Raw genomic sequence first — 21,423 nt, forward strand, 5'->3', positions numbered from 1 at the left:
TGCTGCCTTATCTCAGTCTTTACTCAAGCTGGCCAATTTTAGGTACTGGACTGAGATAGAAGTAGGACTAAATTGGAAATGGAGCTGGTGAAGGGACTGTTGGCATCCTGGACTTTGGGGAAAGCAGAGCTGTAAACCCCAATGGTAGCTGCAGATAAGGGCCAGGTATTGAAAGGGTGGCAATAGAGTAACAAATATGTACATATACATACGTACCTACGTACGTGCATACATACATACATGCATACATACATACATATAAAATTTATGGTCTACATGAACACTTTCTTCACAGTAACCTTCTGAGATAGGTTTCTGCAATATTATGACCATTTTATAGACGTGGAAACTGAGCCTCAGATGCACGTGCCTACAGTCAGTCAGTCACACATGCCTGTTAAGGCTTAGAATCCCAGGACTGCACTTTAGGATTTGACTGCTAAGTGCAAGAGCTGTTTGAATTTTCATATATCTGAATTTACCCAGATTCAAAAAGGTACAGATTTTGCTAAATTAGTTAGAATTGTATTTAGCCTTTCCTCTGAAGAATTTGGAATTAAGAAGTTGAATGATACAGCAGTTTGGCCAGGAAAGCTGGTGTTTGCATTGTGTGTTCAGTGTCTGTGAGAAAATTTGTGTGTCAAGGATACTTTTCTTCTTAGTGTACATATTACAAATATATCAGGCCTTTCCTGGTTTCCTCAGTTGTTATTCCTCTAGCATCACACCTGTATCTTATATCCATCTTGTGTTTCTTCACCTGTGGACGTGTTGGGTCCGCCTTAGTAGTTCTTTGAGGGTGAGGATTGTCTTAACTTTTATATTAGTATCCTTGGCTTATAATAAGCATTAAAATAAATGCTATCTATTTGATGGGTGCATTTTGGGGGTATGAAAATAGTATTGTTTTCCTCTCTTTTGCTCCAAAATTGCCCTATTTTATCCCTGGGGTATTAGGACCACCATTGAGTCCAGAGTGTCCTGTTACCCAACTGGTTTGGAAGATAATGCTCTGTAGAAATTCTTAATTATTTGTAAGAGCTTTGGTCAAAACAAGTATTAGCCTTAAGCATTTAATAATTTTTTTTTTGCAGTTCAGATTCTGAAATAATAGGTTATGCTTTGGACACACTCTACAATATAATGTCTAATGATGTAGAAGAAGAAGAGCAAGGTAAGTTTCCAGTGATTTCTGTCTTATTAGGAGCAAGTTAATCATTTTAAAAGTTTGTTACAGATATACACAAGCATTTAAATTTGGGGGGGAGGTTCCCAACTACAAACTGCACAATGCATTTTAGCACAACTTTGGCCTGTAGGGTTAGTAAGTAGAGTTGTTCCAAAATGAGTTGTTAATGTTGATAGTGCAAATACTACTAGAGATTTTATTTGCTGACTTGTTTTTGGTAAAATTGTATTAAAGTTGTAATTTAATTTAGATTAATTTAATTTTGAAATGCCTGACTTTGTGGAAGAATTCAAGTGCACTGCACATTTTGTTATTTGCTTTTGTCTCTCTGACTGATGAAACTCAAATTTGCAGACAGAAAAGACAGTTGCCACTTGGAAACATATTTTGGAATCATATAAGTGTTACAGGCTTCAAGTATATGAGAAATTTGTTAGATTAGAACAAGATCAGTTTCTATATCAGTTCTTGGAGGGAAATGTGGAAAATGGTTACTGGGGGAAAGTGTTTGTCATGTTTATTATAAAATGGAATTGGATTATCATTCATTGGTTCTTTTGTCCTCTAAGAAAATATCTTTATCATTAGTGTATTTGGTTTTTAGAAGGTCAAGCTTAAATGAATATATAGCAAATTCTAAGTATGTAATCATTCTTTACTGCTGATTGAAAAACCAGAGTTTTGTGTCTCTGCAGTAACATCTAGGAATTGAAGTTCCTTTTAGGGAATCTTTACTTTCTCAATTATGTTATATCAAATTATTTTAAGAATATACACTATAAAGAAGTTGATATATAAAATAGTTTAGTTATAATTGAATACATTAATTTTGCTCTACCTAATATTCAATATCAGTCTTTGAATTCTCAGGTTTTGTCTTATATTATTTTTCCATCTAGGTAGCTGTCCACATTTTCAACTATTTTTGTTAATACCATAGTTATTAAGAGTAAAAAACTATCCTCTTTGAATTGAAAAAGCAAAGAGATGTATCTAACAAGGAATTCTAAACCTGTTAATGATTTCCAGAGTCAAATTTCATATCTTGAAGCTAGATCACATCTTAGTTTATCTTTTAAAAGTAGGTATTTATCTTATTTTAAAAAGACTACCCAGTTGCTTATATTAATAGGCTATCCAGTATGAATATATTATAAACTTGGATTTATTCAGTGAAATAAATTTGCATTTCCCATACTCCTATGATACTCTGCAATAAAAATTATTTGGTGCTTAGTGATTCTGAAGCACACTGCAACTCAGATATATTTTGGGGGGAGGAGAAGAGATATTCTTTAAATAGCTTTTCCTTTTTGATTCAGATTACTTAATGTTCTTAAGCCAAGGTTGTTTTCCTGTGATGGATTCCTTTTTACTTGGTGCAGTTCAGTAGGATTGATACTTTGTCCCCTTGTAGAGAGAGAAGCCTCTAAGAGTTCATTACTTTGTGTAGTTGAGTTCTAAGTATGCTATCTCTCCTCATTTCTTGATGGTGGGAGTGTATTTCTTAGAAGAGTTTGCATTGTTCTCAGAAAATTAGAAATATCTGTTAACTGCGTCTCATTGTTATTCGGGTTTTAGAATTAAGCAATTAGCAAAATGTCCAATCTTTTGTAATACAAAATAGGGAAATCTTGACAGAAGGTAGATGTATTTTGACAATGTATAATATTAATTTAAAAACAACAAAAAGTGGTATTATTGCGGTGTAAAAGGTTGAGAGGTTGTTACCCCTCAAAGACTGGAGTACAAGACGGGTCGTCTGGAATGAATTCACAGACTCAAGCATTCTTTAAGCCAAGGTGGCAAAGTTTATTGTTACACTTTTCAGCGGGCAAGGATTCTTAAAGGATCCTGCGAGAGACTGAGAATGCAGCTAGGGTTTATATGGAAAAGAGCATGGGAAAGAAATGCCAGGAACACTGATGAGGTAATCCATAGGTGCAGGAGTCTTTGGGGGCTATGGATGGGAAAATACAGGGAGTATACTGGACAGGGAGGGGGATGACAGAGGTATGGATCTTTGGAGTCTGGCAGGAGAAGTCCTTGGGCTGGCCAAGGACAAAACTCCTTGGCTGGGCAAGGCACCCCTCTCCCTCTGTCTTGATGAGAGAATGCTCTGTAACAAGGGAAAGCTTTCTCACAACACAGGAACTTACTGAGGAATTGGGAGGCTTCCAGAGACATGATCTGAGGGCTGGGGCCTGAGCAGCCCAGCTCTGTGTAGCTGTACCAGGGAGAGAGATAAGGGTCATGCTGAGGCCCATGCATGAATGACTGCTAGGCACAGTGTCCTTGGGCTGGGGAGTGGTTGTCAGAGACAGGGTTTCTGAGACTAGGGAGGAATTGGGGTACAAGCACAAGCACCCGAGCACCCCATCAGTATGAGTGTGTTAGCAATTCTAATGCATTACAGCAATACAGCTTACTGGCACGCCAAAGGATTTTGGGTGGTCTGTGAAAAATGTAGAGGATGTTTTCCTCTACATTTTTTGTGGAATATCTGAAATCCTTTGGCGTGCTACAGGCCTGCATTACAGTGTTGAACACCAGTGGAAGAAATTCTTTAAAATGTTTATAGTAAGGTTTATTTACAATTCCATTTTTTTCTTAATACCCAGACTGTCTTACTCCCAGCTATTTTACCCACATCTCAATACTGGTGACCTTTCCTAGATGAGGAGTCTCTAGTTAGTATTACTTGGTATTCTTGGGTTGATCTAGATTCTAATGTTAGATCTATCACTAACGTGTTGTGAAACCTCCGGTAGGGCATTTTGCTGAGCTGTGAAGTCCACAGTTTAACTAGACTAGGTGATTTGTAGGTTTTCTTCTAGCTCTAAATTTCTTGTTAGTCTCAGGGATTGTGTTGTGAGACATTTTATGGTTTCTGTTTTCTGGACTGCAAGAGATAATCAAGTTTATAATACATGTGAAGAATTGAGAAGTTTATTTGGGAAAAGTATTTATCAATTGCCTAATTTTAAATAAGTAGTTGACTAATTTCTAACTGGATGTAAAATCCAGCTTCCACACTAATGACTAGAGGGTATTTGTAAAGTAAGAAAATGAGAATCCCTATCGGAAAATGAGACATTGGTGTTGTTAATAGTATCTTTCCTTTATTTTTTTTAAGGACTAAAGGGTAAACAGGTCCAGAGGCTTGGGCTTTCCTTTGTGTGTTTGGTTTTTCATTTTCTTTGTTTAAAATGTATTGTCTGGGAGGTTTCCCCTCTAGAAACTGGAGGGAGAATGCTACAGTACCAACAGGCTCTCCAGGCAGGTAGGAGTCACTATGAGGACTTGTGCATTCATATATTCATTCAGCTGGCATGTCTTTATGGTCCACTAAATGCCGAACTCAGTGCTGGGCACTGGGAGATACACAAAGATTATGTAAGACTTGGGCTGGAGCTTCTTGTTTATTTGGAGGCCATAGAACATGCACCATTACCTGGAATGCAGAATAAATCTTGATTGCTTTAGGGGAAGGGAAGATAAGGAATAAGCATTTATGATAGACCCCACTTGCTGTGTGCCAAGCAAAGTGCTGAGTGCTTTTGATCCTTGTAACAACCCTGAGGGGTGGATGCTGTTATTGTCATCCCCATGTGGTGTTTAAAAAGGTTCGAGAGACATGATTTTTAATTTTATACTTTTATTAGTAATGCCAGCATTTTAATAAAAATATGGTCATTTGGCTGTCTCTCTCAGACCAAAGACCTCTCATGGCAGTGGGCTCACAGTTTATATGCCCTTGGAAGAGCAGATGTTCCTGAGGGTGGCAGTGAGCTCTGAGGTTAACAATTAGTGAGAAAATGAACATTACAGTGAGAGGGTGGACTATATTACAGTGAGGATCTTGGGGTTCGTGAGTTGAATTGCCCAAATTTTAATCAAAGAAACTTATCAGTTTCCATGTCACCTCTCTGACAGAAGGGAGAATCAACACTTTGCCAGACCTGTCTGAGTAAACACAGCAAGCAGGAATGCACCCATTCGCCCAAACTTGGAATTTCTTTTACCGACTTTGATTAGATCTCAGCCATTCTGGTTAGATAAGTGTTTTGGGAAGATTTCCCATACTGGTTGTTTCTGGATGAGGAAGTAAAAAAGGGGGAAAACCCTGGTCCTAATACAATAATTAGTTATTAATACAAGAGAGAAATAATAATTTCTCGCACCCATTTTGCAGTTGAGGAAACTGAGGCAAGCAGAGGTTAAGTGACTTGCCCATGGTCACAGAGCTAGTGTTTGAAGCTGGATTTGAACTCAGATCTTCCTGATTCCAGGCCCCATGCTCTGTGTGCTGTGCCACCAGCTGCCTCTTTTTAAGCTATTAAAGCTTAAATCTACACAAAGAGAGTTGTGAACAAAGTGCTGTCTAAGGTCTGAAGGAAGAGAGTTCCTTGCCACCTGCACAAGAAACCTTCCATGATATTCATGATCTCGGTCCTTTAGGTATTTGCAAAATATCAATGGAAAAGTGAACTCGAAATTTAAGTGTAAGGAGAGAAACAAAACCTCAGAGATAAAACAGCATTTGTTGGAGCACTGTGACGTAAGATTAGAGAATACCTCATTAAAAAAGGAAAAAGGCGTGATCAGAGGAATGGTAGAATGGCATTCTGTAGGAAGAGTTAACCTTCTAGGAGCAGATGCGTGTGCATGTAAAAGCATGGCGGAGGACCTGTGGATGACGTTCAGTGGAAGGAGAAAGAAAGAAACGGGCCTGGGATGGGAATATAGTACAGACTGCCTGAATGGAGGGTGGAATTGGGTTATGAGTCCAGATCACAAAGGTTGTGAGGGTCACTCATCTACCTGGGCACCTGCTGTATGTCTCTGAGAAGATCGTGATCTGCCTTAATAATAATTTCATCCTTCAGAGCTGTTCCGAATCTATCCCTCATGAGCAAGGAGGAATTGGTTGTTTAAATAGAAAGAATGGAAACCTAGGGAGGAAGTGGCCATGCCATCCTGAAGTTCGTGATAGAAAAGAAGGACAGGTGTGGTTTTTTTCATTCCGTAGGCTTTGGAAGACTCATGTGAAAGCATTCAGGAAAGGGCTTGGTAGGATGCAGTGACCCTGAGATACTATAGAAGAGGATCATATGTTATTGGAGATGAAACTCTTTTAATGAGACAGACAATGAATACTGTCAGTGAAGAGATGATGTAAAAGGTATCCAGAGAGAAAAACCAACTCAGATTTTTAAAAGATAAGTCCAGGAAGTATCAGTGAGAACAGGTAACTGAGAATGAATATCAAAATGTCACAGTTCAAGTCAGAAGCTCTGAAGCCCAGAATGAGCTAAGCTTCTGAAAAATGTTAAGGACAACAAAAGGATTTGAAAGGGTATGTAGAGGATGAGAGGAGAAAGATCAACAAAGGATTAGGACTGCTTGGGGTGGATGGGACTGAGGAAGAAAAGAAGGTAGAATTACTAAAGTCTTATTTTGCTTCTGTTTTCTCTAGCTAGGAGACTGGGAAGCATAGAACAGAACAAAAATGGTTAACAGGGAATTGAAACCCAGGATAAGTGAGGAGATTCTAAGGGTAGCTGCCTTCCATGTGTCGAAATCATCAGTCCTGGACCGAGTGTACTACACACGGTACTGGAAGAACCTATGGGTTCGATTGCTTAGTTGGTGGGAGTGATTTGTGAAAAGTCCTGAAACCTGGGGAAGGTGCCAGAGGACTGGTGATGGACAGATGTGGACCTCATTCTGAGAAAGAAGTAAAAGATTCTTTTAGTCAGAGGCTTGACTTTGACTCCTGGCAAAATTTGAGAAAGATGATTTATGAGCAGTTAGAAAGGGAAGTGGTGATCACTAAAGAGTCAACGAGGGTTCATCAAGAAGAAATCAGGCCAGAATTACTAGAGTAGGAATAGGTTAGGGAAGTTGCATATGTCACCATAGATATCATGTATTTCTATAGATTATATCCATGGTTTTCAAGAAGGAATTTGTTTTTAACTGTGGATGAGATGGAGACAGGTAAATATTTAAACTGGTTGAACAGTCAACCTCCTCACCCCCCAAAAGTGGTGATAGATGGGTCAGTTTAAACGTGAAGAACAGTCTGTAGTTTCTGTTTTTGATTCTGTTGTAGTCATCCTTTTTCTGAGTAACTTGGATGAAGGCATATATGTTATTACGCCTATTTGTGGATTCCATAAAGCAGGAAAGAATAGTTAAAATTTTGCATGACAGAATTGGGATACAAAAAGGTAGTGTAAGTAAGAAATAGGGTCTGAACTTAATAAATTGAAAAATAGTAAAGATAATTATGAAATCCTATATTTGAGTGAAAAATCTCAAATTCTTAAGTACAAATTGGGGAAGGCATGTGCTAGATAAAGATCTGGGTGTCTTAGAGCACTGCAGGCTTGATATAAATCTACAGATAGCAAAAACTAATATAATCAATCATAGGCTGCGTTAGAAGAAGGCATAGTGGAATATATGGGAGGACTCTACTGTATGTCTGGTCGGACCATATATAGAATACTGGTTGCAGTTCTGATTTGTGCATGTCAGAAAGGACTTTGATAGGCTAGAGATCATCCAGAGGCTAGCAACTAGAATGGTGGAGGAACTGGAAGCCATGCCATTCAAATAATAGTTGACAGCGTCAAGCAAGCATTTATGAAGTACCCCCAGCATATTTAGGCATCGTGCTGGGTGTTAGGAGTGCAAATAGGAAAGTAATAAAGTCCCTGACCTCAAGGCGCTGATGTTCTACTATATGGGACACTGCATGTTCACACGTAAGTAAATACAAGTTATATAGAACTCGTGTGTGTGTGTGTGTGTGTGTGTGTGTGTGTGTGAAGAGCAACACTAACAATTTGAGAAAAGCCTGTTTTGGATCTTTGAGACTCTCTCACCTAGACTGGGAATGCAACAGCCATTCGTGGGGCTGATCCCAGTCCTCACGGGCGTGGAAACAGAAGCCTGCTCTCCATTTTTCCATCCCGGGCTGGTTTGTCCTTCCACAAGTGGTGGTCCTTTGCTGTCAGGGACCTGCCGTATTGGTGCTGGGCTTAGTGAGGACAGCTAATCCATACTTTAGCCAGACTGTAGCTCAGAGCTAGAAAACTCAAGGGAGGGATCCATTAGCCTCAGCCTTCCCAGAAGCAGGGACTGGAGGTATGTATGCCACGACACCAAAGGCTTTTGGAAGGAGGTAACGCTTGGGTTGAGCCTTGTAGGAGGTAGTGATACCAAGAGGAGCCACGGATGCCTAATTTAGCCTGGGGAAGATGAGAAGACTGGGAGCGTAGGGACATGGTAGCAGATTTTCAGGGTTTGAAGGACTTTTGTGTGGAAGGGAAGGAGAAGTTACATATAAGATGTCAAGAGAGATTTTGCATCAGTGAAAGGAAAAACTTTTTGTTACAGTTAAAGCTGATTGAAAGTGAAATGGGTTGGCTTACAAGGCAGTGAATTCCTCATCTGTGGCAGTCCTTGAGCAGAGTCTGAATTAAAGGGGTGGAGGGGATTCTTGCTCTGGTACAGAGATGTATGTGGTGGGTTGAGCCAGGGACCAGATTAAATTGTAATTGAGAAATGTTTAATAAAGTAAAGAAAAATACAGTACAACATAGTGTTAATTTGAGGTTTTCTGAGCCCATAAGCGGTCTGCTGGAGTTTGACACCATAATACTGGATGACCTCGGAGTTTGATTTAAACTGGAGCTGCTCTGGTTCTGTGATTTGGCCGCATGTGGACTGGACCTTAAAGGATGGGGAGGGTTTGAGCCAGAGACAGCATCATGAGTCCAGGCACAGAAGTTAGTCACATGTGGTGGAGTGACCCTGTCTGTCATGACCACAGCGTAGTATGAAATAAGGCAGAAAAGGTAGGCTGGACTGGATTGAAGGCTTGAGACAAAGGAGTTCACCTTAATAAAGCCTTTTGAAAGCTAAGTCATTAGAAAGCAAAGAGCTGTTAAAATGTTGTGTTAAGAATTTGTGGGAGAGTGTGGTCCTCAGCTTGATCATTGCCCTGTGGTGCTTTGTCAGAAAGCCAGTGTCTGCCCACTACTTCCTGGGCCCCAAGGTGAAGAGCGTACTGAGGCCGCTTGGAAATCTTTCATCCTTCGGACTTCCAAGTTTGGAAGATATGCCTAGTGGGGCACTGGCCCAGAATCTCAAAAGAATTATTTTAATATCATGTATGGCAGTTGACTAAATGAATTTGATTTATTTCTTACAACCAACTAATATCCTAATGTCATAGCTTGTGAGAAAAATCTGGTTTTTTGGAAGTATTTTAGAAGCTTTTGTTTATTGTTCTATGTATGGTGCTGTGTAGGTAATGTTTATCTTTTTCAACCATTCTCTCTTTTTTCTTTTATGTCTACCTTTGCAGATGACATGGAAGGTAAAGGAGATTGCATTTATATATGCATGATGCTTTTAGGCATAATTTTTGATAATATGAAAACATTGTTATGTGATTTTTTTTTCCCTTCAGCTTGTCGTAATGATCTTCATATTGAAAGTTGCTTTATTGCTTAAGAATTCTTTGTTGAAGATAGGTCTTTCACAAAGTCATTGTTTGTTGATTGCATTTGTAATTCCCACATTCTGTATGTAGATGTTTTTGCTCTCTTAGACACAGGAAGTGTTTCCAGGGCAGTTTTAGAATGAAGATAATGTGACTCTTGATGTTATGACAGTGCATATGTCACAAATTAGTTTGCGTGTTTTTTGCCTGGAAAAAGATTGCCTTAATTCATCTTATTGGTTTGTATATTTTTAAATCTTTTGACACATTTTGCTTTGCCAAAACACACGGAACCTAGCAAACCCTTGAATAGCAACTGACTCCAGCCCCTACCAAGTATAACCAGAATATAGTTTATTTTTACAGAAAAGTGAGACGTTCCTTTAACATCTTTTTTATTGGTACATCATAGTCATCTCCTGATGTGCCCTCCTGCTCCACTTTTTACCAAAGATGGTTAAGCAAAATCAACTGCTGTGGTGATGCTGATTCTGACAGAGTATATTCCATCCCGTACTTGGAATTCTAAGAAGGAGGGAGTCATGTTCATCATCTGGGAGGGGTCCACGTGTCCTTTAGCTTGAACCATATCATATTAACACTGACCACTTAAAAAATAGTTTCCTGAAAGCATAAAAAGTCCCTTTCCGTAGGTACTACAAATTCATTAAATGTAGTTGTGGCTTTTATTTTCATGTGGATTAAATGATTTGTTTGTTAAATGAGGAAGGAAATGCTTCAGTCATATACTGGTTGAGATGATAGTTGAACAAGTACCCAATCCAACATAGGCTTATAGGTGAAAAAATGACAAAGGAAATCGCTTGCTTAATATATGTTTAATAATATGTTTAATAATGTTTAGCATTATCTTTGATGTCACTTTGATGTCACTTTTATCTTTTTATCTGATGTCACTTTTAAATTAAATGGGAAGTCTCTGTGTCTTTAGGAGTAACTGGGACAGTGTTTCTGGAATTGGTGGTGACAGTTGCAAGGAGCTGCCACTGGATTTTTCTCTAATTTTTTAATATGAAGTACTAGCCACAATTGAATTTTTCCCTAAATTACAGTAGAATCTTGATTAAATTATACCCTAATAATATGCAGCCATTTTATTGAAAAATGGGCAATTTGGAAGCCTGAATTATTTTGATGAAATTTTTACTTAAGAAAAAAAGTTTTAAAACGATGATGCATTGTGTTTTTACATAACACTTTTCAGCAGTGCCATGTTCTGTGATAACCTTCATTTACTCCCCAAAACAAAAGCAGAGCAGTCTAACAGAGGGTGTAAAATTCTGCAGTTGTGAGAAGAAACATGTAAACTTAAAAAATTCTGAGTAATGCCCCTGATGAACAAAAACATAGGGCCTTAGAGATTGTCTAGTGCAGGAGCTGTCATTTTACAGATAGGGAAACTGGGACCCAGAGAGTCCCCTTTGTGAGTGGTAGAGACGGGATTTCAGCCTTTGCTCCCTTATCTCCAATCCAGGACTCTTTCCACTGCACTAGAATGGCTTTATTTGATTCTATTTTCATAGGCACTTTTCTCATTTAAATATGAGATGAAGCATGCCATGTCAGCTGGCCTTAGTTTCTAGAAGACCTGGCTTCAAGTTCTGTAGCTGTAAATTTGGACATTTAACCTTTCAGTGTCTCAGGCAGTTCCCAAAGAGTCTCTGTTACAGATCTGGTGCTCGTCTGCGTTGGTAGAGGGAGTTTTTTCCTCAGGGAGTTCCCTATGTTTGAGAAATCACAGGTATAGTTTTCCCTGTTTACTCTCCTCTCCCTTCTCTCAGACCCCAGGTTATATGAATGTGTGTCTATCTTATGACTGCTTTGTAAATATTTACTGCATTTGCCATCTTGTGTGTGTGTGTGTGTGTGTGTGTGTGTGTGTGTGTGTGTGTGTGTGTGTGTGTGTGAGGCAGTTGGGGTTAACTGACTTTCCCAGAGCCACATAGCTAAGTAAGTGTTATGTGTCTGAGGCTGGATTTGAACTCAAGTCCTCCTGACTCCAGGGCCAGTGCCCTATCCACTGAGCCACCTAGCTGCTCCTGCATTTGTCATCTTAGTATTTCTTGACTCAACTTTTGGCCTTTTCCTATTACTGTTACAGTGTCTGTGATTGACTTGTTCTACCCTTTGTCCCATTACTATCACAAATATTTTAAACTAGAAAGTCACCTAACTTGTCAGCTTATCAATATTCACTTTATCAATATTTAGCCACCTAAAAATTGGAAGTTTTCTCATGATAAATCTTTCAGGAGCATTTACTCTGTCCAGCAACTCCTTCTTTCAGATGTTTTTGTTTAGTTAAACTGCTGTGCTTAACTTATCAGCTTGAGAGTGTCAAGATTGGTTAGGGCACTGGACTTAAAATTAGGAAGATGTGTTCAAAGCCTGTGCTTCAGACTCCTATTAGCTATGTCATTCTGGACCAATTAATCACCTAACCTTTCTGTGTCAGTATGTTCATCAGTGAAATGAGAGGATCCGACCATGATCGCCCTCCTACCTCTAAATCTTTGATTCTGTGATCCTGTCGGTAGAACCATCTCACATCTTCATCGCTTTAAAGCCAAACATTTCACTGAGCCCATCTCCCACTTGAATCCTGACTAACTGACTAGCAAGACAAGGGTGTGATGGTTTACCAGCCACATCTTGGTATTGGTAATTGGATTTTGCCCATTCAAGGGGAACTTATTAGAACATTCTAGTATTGATCTGTGGTTTGCCAGCTGTGTGACTGAGAACAAATTGCTTAACTTCTCTGTGCCGTTGTTTTTTCATATGCAAAAATGATAGTTGGGTCAGACAACGATTTTAAGTCTCTTCTAGCTTTCTGATTCTCTTTTAAAAAGTTATAACATATTGTGAACAAAACAACCAATTTTTTTAATCTTTATAATATTTTATTCTTTTCAGTAGCAGCAAAAGAAATAAATTGTCAAACTTTGAGACTTACCTTCATTGTTAGTATAAATATAGTCAAGTCCAAATCACTAATATTTGAAGTAATTATCAAAATTGATTATATTTGTATACTAGTAAAATTTGTGAATGAGTGATGGAATCAATTATTCAGGAATTTTAATTTTCTTCTGAAGCATTTGTCTAGAATGAATGGTCATGTGGCCTAGTGGATAGAAAGCTGACCCAGGAATTAGGAAACCTTTGATATGTGACCCTGAGCAAGTTGCTGTATTGCTCAATGGCCCCATGCAGCTGTCCAAGGCAACAAAGTTGCAGAACATCTGACAACCTGCATTTGTGTAGGGCATTTCCTCACTGGGAATTCTCTGAACTAATAATATCAGAAGTCCTGACCAAAAATAAATCTATAATACATTACTGTACGTCTTCATTATTATAGCTAAATATTCAGCAATCCTTGTTACTGGAATATAACATTAGCAGACTTTTTTTTCATAAAATAATGCATTTTGAAAATATCACAAAATCATAGAATTTGTTGGAAAGAACATCAGCATCCAACTTCCCTGACCAGTTAAGGAAAAGAGTGCTTTCTATGACATACCAGACAGATGGCCATCCACGCTCTGCTTGAAGACCTCCAAGGAGAGAAAACCCACAGCTTCTTTGGGCAGCCTGGTTACTTTTGGTACTTATACCCACTTTTCCTGGTTCTTCCTTCTGGGACCAAAGAAAACAAGTCTAATACCTCTTACTGACGACATTTAACACTTGAATGTGGTGTCATGTCCCTCCTGAATCTTCTCTTCTCTCATTCCTTTTCTCCCTTTCCCTTCCACTCGCCTTTCCATTTCCTCCTTTCTCTCTCCTTTACTCCCTTAATTTAATTTAGTATTTTATTTTCCCCCAGTTACATGTAAAAACAATTTTTAACATTCGTCTTTGAAACTTTGAATTACAAATTTTTTTCAGTCCCCCCCCCCACCAGCAAGCAGGGCAATACAGGCCACTCGTTTGTAGTCTTACAAAACATTTCCACAGTAGTTATGTCGAAAACAACCAGTTTTTAAACAAACTATATCAGCACAGTTTGTTATTCCTTCCATTTTAAATCTATGAGCAGAGAAGATAGAATGTAAATTTACTGTGCCTCCCTTTTCTTTTTTGTGTTTTTAAGAAGATCACAGAATTGATGTCTCTATCTCCACCCAAGGGATGGAGTACACATGCACACCATTTACAAAGATACTGTGCACCATTGGACTGTGGGTTGACCATAAACATGTTTGTTATCGAGCAATATTCGTGCTTCAGCCTTTCAGTTTTTCCTGTGTGGAGTGCTAGACTGATTTCAGGTAGGGGGCCATGGATCACACTGAAAGGCTCTACAGTATTTTAGGGACTGGTGCAGTCAACGCATTACCAAGTAAAACCGGGAGCATTTTGAGAACCTCACCATGTAAAAGGAACTCCCTCTAAATTTAGTCTTTGTGTGAGATACCCTTTATGGAACATGGTGGATGCCTTTGGTGCGCATATGACTCCCTGTTCTGTTCTTTCCTTGATGTTGGTTATTAGAGGATTGATCATTAAACACATACCTCTGTGGCTGCATCTGTTGAGGAGTCTTTATGGTCTTATATATGCATAAGAGGTAGCTTGGAGGAGAGTCTTTGAGACTGAAGTTTGCTGTATTAAATGAAAATGTTCTTTTGAGGGGGGGTGCTTTTAGGCAATTGGGGTAAGTGACTTGCCCAGGGTCACGCAGCTAGTAAGTGTCAAGTGTTTGGCCTGAGGCCGGATTTGAACTGAGATCCTCCTGACTTCAGGGCCGGTGCTCTACCCACTGCGTCACCTAGCTGCCCCAAAATGTTCTTTCTTAATCCACAATTCAGTACACCTTTCGGTCATTTGTGTAATTGTACCGATGTGTTATGCTGTAGAAAATCGTCTGTGGAAGCCTTCTCATACTTTCCTGAAAAATGCTCTCTGTGTTCTGATCATTCTCATAAAGGTGATTAAGTAGGTATATAGGGTTGCAGTTGAATAATACCATCTGTTATCATTTCTATTCTTTAAAAATCTTTCGCTAGTTGAGATCTTGGAAATAGTTCCCTGAGCCATTTCCATTTCCTCATTTAGCACATAGGTAGTTCCACTGTCACTAATGATAAAATAGGATGCTAAGGAAATACAAGCACATCTTTTATTTTGCATCTTTATTTTCCTTTTTAAAATTTCATTTATATATGCCCTTGGGATGAAATGGATTTTCATAGCACAGCTCTTCTGCTTCTGCCACTCATATTCTGTTTCTTTGCCCCAACTCCTAACTGTAGGTGTACCCCGAATGCTTTGTCCTGGATCCTCTTTTTTTTCCACTGTCTATACTCAATTCCTGTGGGTTCAACTGTTATCTCTGTGGGGATCACTCCAACTCATGTTTCCCTCCTCTCTAGTCCAGCCTTCACATAGCTGACAAAGTGATCTCCTAATGTACAGGTTTAACCATTTTAATCTCTATACACACACCGTGTCACACACAAAGTAATTTGTAGGTGTTTCTTGGAAAAAAATATAAACTCCCGTTTGGCATTTTAAAGTTTTTCACAATTTGTCTTCAGCTGACCTTCCCAGACATCATGCACTCTGTGGTCTAGCCACACTGGCCTTATTGCTATTTCTCATGCTTGATATATTCTGTTTTCTTTATTCTAATAGAATATTTCTATTCTATTTTCCACCCGTAAATTGCCTTGTATTTTATTTTGTATTCATTTTGTTTGCTTAGATTTACATGTTGTTTCCCCTGATAGAATGTAAGCTCTTTGAGGGCAAGGAAGGACTGTTTCTTTTTCTGTTTGTATCTCCAGCACCAAGAAAACTACCTGGCCCAGAGAACCCAAGAGCACCTGTTGCTTCATAAGGAATAATATAAAGTTCTGCCTTCTATATATCTGGCAACAGTTGTTAATCACCTTGACAAAGATCTTGGCATGAGAGCATGTAGGGTAGAAACTTGTTATGGTGGTAGAGGTATTGCTAAGAAAGATAAGCAGCAAACAGGTTACTTAAACTCAAGGATTTTTAATGTACACACTGCTCTCTACTTGATAACGGTGAGTAGGTGACTTAAATGACTTGTTCAGGGGCATTTTGCATTTTACATAATTAATGTATACATAGTATACTTTAATGTCTTTGTTTTGAGCCTTAGAGCAGCCCTATTCAATAGGCAGGGTGCAGGATATTACTTTCCCATTTTCATAGGAGAGGAAAATGAGCCTCAGAGAAGTAAGTGTCTTGTCTGAGGACATCCAGTTAGCTCAGGCTCAAACCTATTCAACTCTGACCCTTATCAAGGCATGAAATCAGAAGATGAATGCTTGCCAAAGGTGTTTGCCACTGCATGGATAGGGTCCCTTACAGAGTTAAAGTGGAAGAGAGATTGCTTATAGAGTGTGAGGTTTCCCAAATCTCCTGTTTGTGGATGACATTGTACTTATTCCATCAGTCAAGCCGTGGAACGTGGCATAGCCCAAATGAGATCCATAATCATTACAAGTAGTTCAGCCTGACTATTTTCACAGAAGAAACCCAAGTGATTGAAGAATGCCTGTTGTCCAGATTATGTTATGTTATATATCTTGAACAAACTCTTTATCTAGATTGCATTTGGAAAATTGGTTGGTGTTTTTAATGATTGCAGTATCTCCTTGAAACAAAGCCTATCTTTTTAACTTAACGATTTTTTCCTGGTAATGCTCTGTGGTTCTCAATCGTGGAATACTAAAGAATTAAAGTTCTAGGTTGCTCGAAGGTCAGGGCAGGCACAGATTACTTCATATTACCAGTGAAGAATTGTTTGCCTCACAGAAGAGGAATTGAACCAATCAGATAGCAGAAGAAAAGGCTAGCTGCTGGGTGGACTGCATGCCTCATTGGTATCTATACAGTGCTAAAGTCTAGAAGAAAACCTCTCTTAAGATAGTTGGACCCTCTATGAAGGCAGATTTATGGGACAGCATAAAGAAGAGACAGCAGAGGATGAAAAGGCACGCAGAGATTGCCATCTGTATTGTTGGAGGGAGTGCTTAGTCAAGATCACATTCACTGAAATATCAGTCAAAACAGTTATTATTCCTCACAGGAGCTTTGTGTCGTTTGTAACTTTTAGATGTTATTGCGGTAGTAAGTTTGGGTCTGTGTGGGCCTCCTGATGAGGGAAAATGCAGTGTGAGAACTAAGTAGTTATTGTGATTCATGTCAACCCATGTGAAAATAGGTAGAAAGTGACTGGCTAAGAATAAAAGAAAATTGTCCTCAGACCTTCACTCAGTCAGTCAGCAAATATTTATCAAATACTTACTTTAAGCCTCAGGATACAAATATATTTTAAAAAATGAAACTATCTACTCTCAATAAAAGGACTCTGGTGGCTTCACTAGGGAGGAGGAATGAGAACTTATTCTTGGATGACCAATTCCCATGGCAGATAGATGGCCTATGGGAAGCTTTTGCTAGGGAGAGATTGATCTGTGATATGTTTTAATGATCATCAGAAGGATAAAAGGACCTCCTGGTTCAGAATATGCTTTTTCTTTAATATTTGTCTCTAGTTCTGATTTCTATCTGTGATATGTAGAGTTAAACTTTTAGAGCTAAAAGAGAAATTATGTATCTCATAATCTATCCCTCTCATTTTACAGCTGAGACCTAGAGAGGTAAAGTGATTTGCCTAACATGACACACCTTTCCCTGACCCCTTTCTTTCTCTACCTTTAATTTTTTCCCTCATTTTCTCTTTTTCTTTCTGAGGTCATTGGAGCAATGATATAAGACATTAATCACAGAATAAAAGGCTTGCAGAGCAGCAGTAAAGGTCTTGCTAAGATTATGATTATTTATTTTGGTATCATTTCAGAGTTTGAAATAAACATTTCAAAGGTTATCTAATATAAATCAACAGCAAGACCATGGAAACTGATGATGAGTGGTACCTAGAGTTTGGAATTCATTGGATGACTAGGCCACAGAGAAAGGGCGTCCTTCTAGGATGTTTGCTGAAGTAGCTAGCGATGGAGTCAGTGTCAGACAGAGTCAGCAGGTGAGACCAGAATAGAGGAGCCAGAGCCAGGAAGAGTCAGGAGGAGTTATCCAAGATACTTAACGGGGTTGATGCAAAACTGTAAGAATGAGGAGCCATTCCTCAAGAAATAAAGGAGTTGAATGATATAATTAGATAGCATTTCAAATGAAGAAATGTAAACTATCAACAGCTGTATTCAAAAATGCTCCAAATCATGAGTATTATAAATGCAAATGAAAATTACTCTGAGATTCCATCATACTCATCAGATGGGCAAAAATGACGAAAAAAGGAAAATGACAGTTTTTAGAGGGGCTGTGGAAGAAGAGGCACATTAATGTATTGTTGATGGGACTGTGATTTAATTCAGCCATTCTGGAAAAATATTTGGCATTATACGTGAGTATTGCTAAATTCTACGGACCCTTTTATTCAATATATGACTGTACTGTCTTTGAGCCCAAAGAGGATGGATGCATAATTATAACAGCACTTTTTGATGTAGCAAACAAGTAGACACAGCAGGTACCCATTAGTTGAGGAGTGACTGGACAGATTATGGGATATGAATGTAATGAAATATTTTTCTACTGGGAGAATTATGGATTCAGAAAGCTTGGAAGGGCATACACGAACTGATACAGATGAAAATGAACTGAACCAGAGGAATAATTTGCACAATGACCACAATAGTAAGAGGAAAATAATGTTGTATGATTTCAGAACCCTGACCAGAATATGAAAGGAATGAAAGGAGTACTATAGAACTATAGAATGGAAAATACTGCCCCAGTTATTCAAAAAGGAAAAGAATGTAGGCTGCAAACCTTAGTGCAATGACCTTAACTCTGACTTTTGGGAAAACTTCATTATGCATAATTAAGAGACAACCCTTGAGTATCTTCATCAAGACTAGGTCATACATGGGGCAGCTAAGTGGCACCATAGATAGAGCACTGGACTTGGAGTCAGTAGGACCTGCGTTCAAGTCCAGCCTCAGACACTTGACACTAGCTGTATAATGCTGGGCAAGTCACTTAACCCTGATTGTCTCACCAAAAAAAAAAAAAAGACTAGATCATACACAACTAACCGTATTTCCTTTTTTGACAGGATTACTAAATTGGTTGAATAGCTAGACTAAAAATTTAATAATTAATGATTTGTGTCATCTTGGAAAGGGTGAAGTGGGGAACTTTGCTTGGCTTTGTTTGGAATAAAGTTATAGGTGGTATGCTTATCAGATTTTTGAATGACACAAAGCCGAAATGAATAGCTCAGACAGATGACAGTTGGGATCCAAAAAAAAAAAAAGATTTTGACAAGCTAAGGCAGTGGTCTTCACACTGAGATCTCTGCACTTCCAAGGGACAGGAGACAGAGGCAGAGCCAAGAGGGAAAAAAGCTAGCATTTTTACTGAGCTCTCCCAGCAAGCCCTCTCTATAACAACTTAAAAAGTGCACCAGACTGAATTCTGAGCAGAAAAGCCAACCGGAAGTCTCCATGAGTCATTTTTCCAGCTCAGGCCAAGCTGCTACCCAGGGATAATAAGAGGCTTTAACCCTACTGAAAGAGATTGCAGCATACCTCTGGACTGGCACTGGACGCAAAAAGCAGGTACCATTTGGCAGCTCAGAGAAGGAGTAGTTACAGTTGTGAGGGAGGCAGGGCCCTGCCTGCATAAGGACCATAGTGCAGACAAAGAGGGCAATGGTTAGACCTCTGCCGCTGAGTTGTAAAAACAGAAGAATTTAAAAGCCTAGAAATTAGACCAGTCATCTCTTCCAGAGATGAGCAAGGCCCAACTCTAACATAATGTCCAGAGTCAAGAAATAGGCTGGAAAAATGAGCAACAACAAAAAGAAGAACCCGACAATAAAAGCTGAGAAAAAGAAAATGACCTGAAAACATCTACAAGCAAAACCTCAAAGAAACATGCAGACTGGGCACAAGCCCAGCGAGAAGTCTTAGAAGAACTAAAGAAAGCTATTTTAAAAAGAGGACAAAAAAAGATTTTAAAAATCAAATAAGAGAAGTAGAGGAAAAATTGGGAAATGAAATGAAAGCTGTGCAAGAAAATTATGAAAAGAGAATTAGCGGCTTGGTAGAAGAAGCACAAAAATAGTGAGGAAAATAACTACCTAAAAATCAGAATTGGCCAAATGGTGTGAGAAGTGCAAAAAAGGTGCTGAAGCAAAAAGCCCCAAAGGGAAGTGGAATGATTTATGAGGAACAGTTAGTTTAAGACTGTAAAATGGAGATGTATCTCTTTCCACAGTAGGCAGTTGCAGCGATTTTCACCAACAAAACCCTGCTGTTCCTTTCCCTCACTCTCTCCCAACTATACTTCACTCTAGCCCTTCCTGCTGCTTTCTTCCTGCCCTTTTGCCTTGGTTGCAAACTCCTGACTTTTGCTCTTCTGTTCTAGTTGTCTGCTTAGAGTAGCTAAGTGAATGGCCTTGGGGACATCTGTCTCCTCTGATGTACCTCCTCTTCCTTCTCCTTTCTCAATCATGTCTCTCCTGCTAACTGAGGGTATCATCCAGGGGTGTGTCCTGGACCTTCTTTTTTCTGTGCATTCTCTCTTGGTAATCTTTCATGGGTTCACTTATTATCTCTGGATAACTCTCAGATGTATCCAGCCCCAATCTTGCCCAAGTTATGAATTGCCTGTCATACATTTTAAATTGAGTTCTGTAGGCTTCTCAAATTCATCTTGGCTAAAACAGAACTCATTATCTTTTCCTCCTAAGCACACCCTTCTTCCCACCTTTCCTATATACTCTGAAGGGTGTCATCATCTGGCCACCCAGATCCATAACCTGGGTCATCCTTGACTTCTTATTCCCATTCATCCCATATATCCTATCCGCTGCCAAATGTTTTCTATGTCTGTGTCTGTGTCTATGTAACATTTCTTTCATATACTTCCTCCATTCTACTCACATAGCTGCCTCCCTGGTATTATCACCTCTCACTTGGACTATTGCAATAGCTTCCTAATTGGTCTGCAGTTCCCCATTCTAATTCATCCTCCCCATAACTGCCAAAGCAGTTTTTCTCCAGTGTGGGTCTAACCATGTGTCAACCCTCTTGGTCAGTGAACTCCCAACAGCTCCCTATTGTCTCCAGCATCAAATATAATCTTCTCTATTTAACATTTACATGAACAACCTTCCTACATTTCCAGGCTTTCTATACAGTATTTCCTTCCCTGTACTTTGTGATCCAGCCACATTGGCCTGTTTCCTGTTCTGCTCACCCAATCATCCCTCTGTCATCTTTACCACTGGCTTAGCTCCATGCCTGAAATGTCTGCCCTCCTCTCTTCCACCTTTTAGATTCCCTTGGTTTCCTTCAGGACCCAGGTTGAGTGCTGCTTTCAACACACAATGAAGCTTTTCCTTATCCACCAGCTCTTACTGCCCTTCCTCTCAAACTATCCTTTACTTAATTGCTTTATATTTATTTTCCAACTCAGTGGATCTAGCACTTGGACTTGGAATCAGGAAGATTCATCCTCCTGAGTTCAAATCTTGCCTCAGACTTGGTAGCTGTGTGACCCTAGGCAAGTCGCTTAATCCTGTTTGCCTCAGTTTCCTCACCTGTAAAATGAGCTGGAGAAGGAGATGGCAAACCACTCCGCTATTCTTGCTGAGAAAACCTCAAATGGGGTC

The 21,423-nt window shown here is 39.2% G+C and overlaps 1 protein-coding gene across 3 annotated transcripts in view; it reads left to right on the forward strand.

Moving 5' to 3' along the window:
* The window catches only part of USO1 (USO1 vesicle transport factor), an 87,114-nt gene that overhangs the window by 13,183 nt on the left and 52,508 nt on the right, over nucleotides 1-21,423 (forward strand). For all 3 annotated transcript variants that reach the window (XM_078148454.1, XM_020988460.2, XM_020988461.2), the window contains exon 4: nucleotides 1,095-1,174. In XM_078148454.1, the coding sequence (XP_078004580.1) occupies nucleotides 1,095-1,174 (80 nt within the window). The remainder of the gene's footprint in view (nucleotides 1-1,094; nucleotides 1,175-21,423) is intronic.

This window comes from Phascolarctos cinereus, unplaced genomic scaffold (assembly GCF_003287225.1).
Source record: "Phascolarctos cinereus isolate Bilbo 61053 unplaced genomic scaffold, phaCin_HiC Scaffold_9;HRSCAF=440, whole genome shotgun sequence".
NCBI classification, from domain to species: Eukaryota; Metazoa; Chordata; class Mammalia; order Diprotodontia; family Phascolarctidae; genus Phascolarctos; species Phascolarctos cinereus.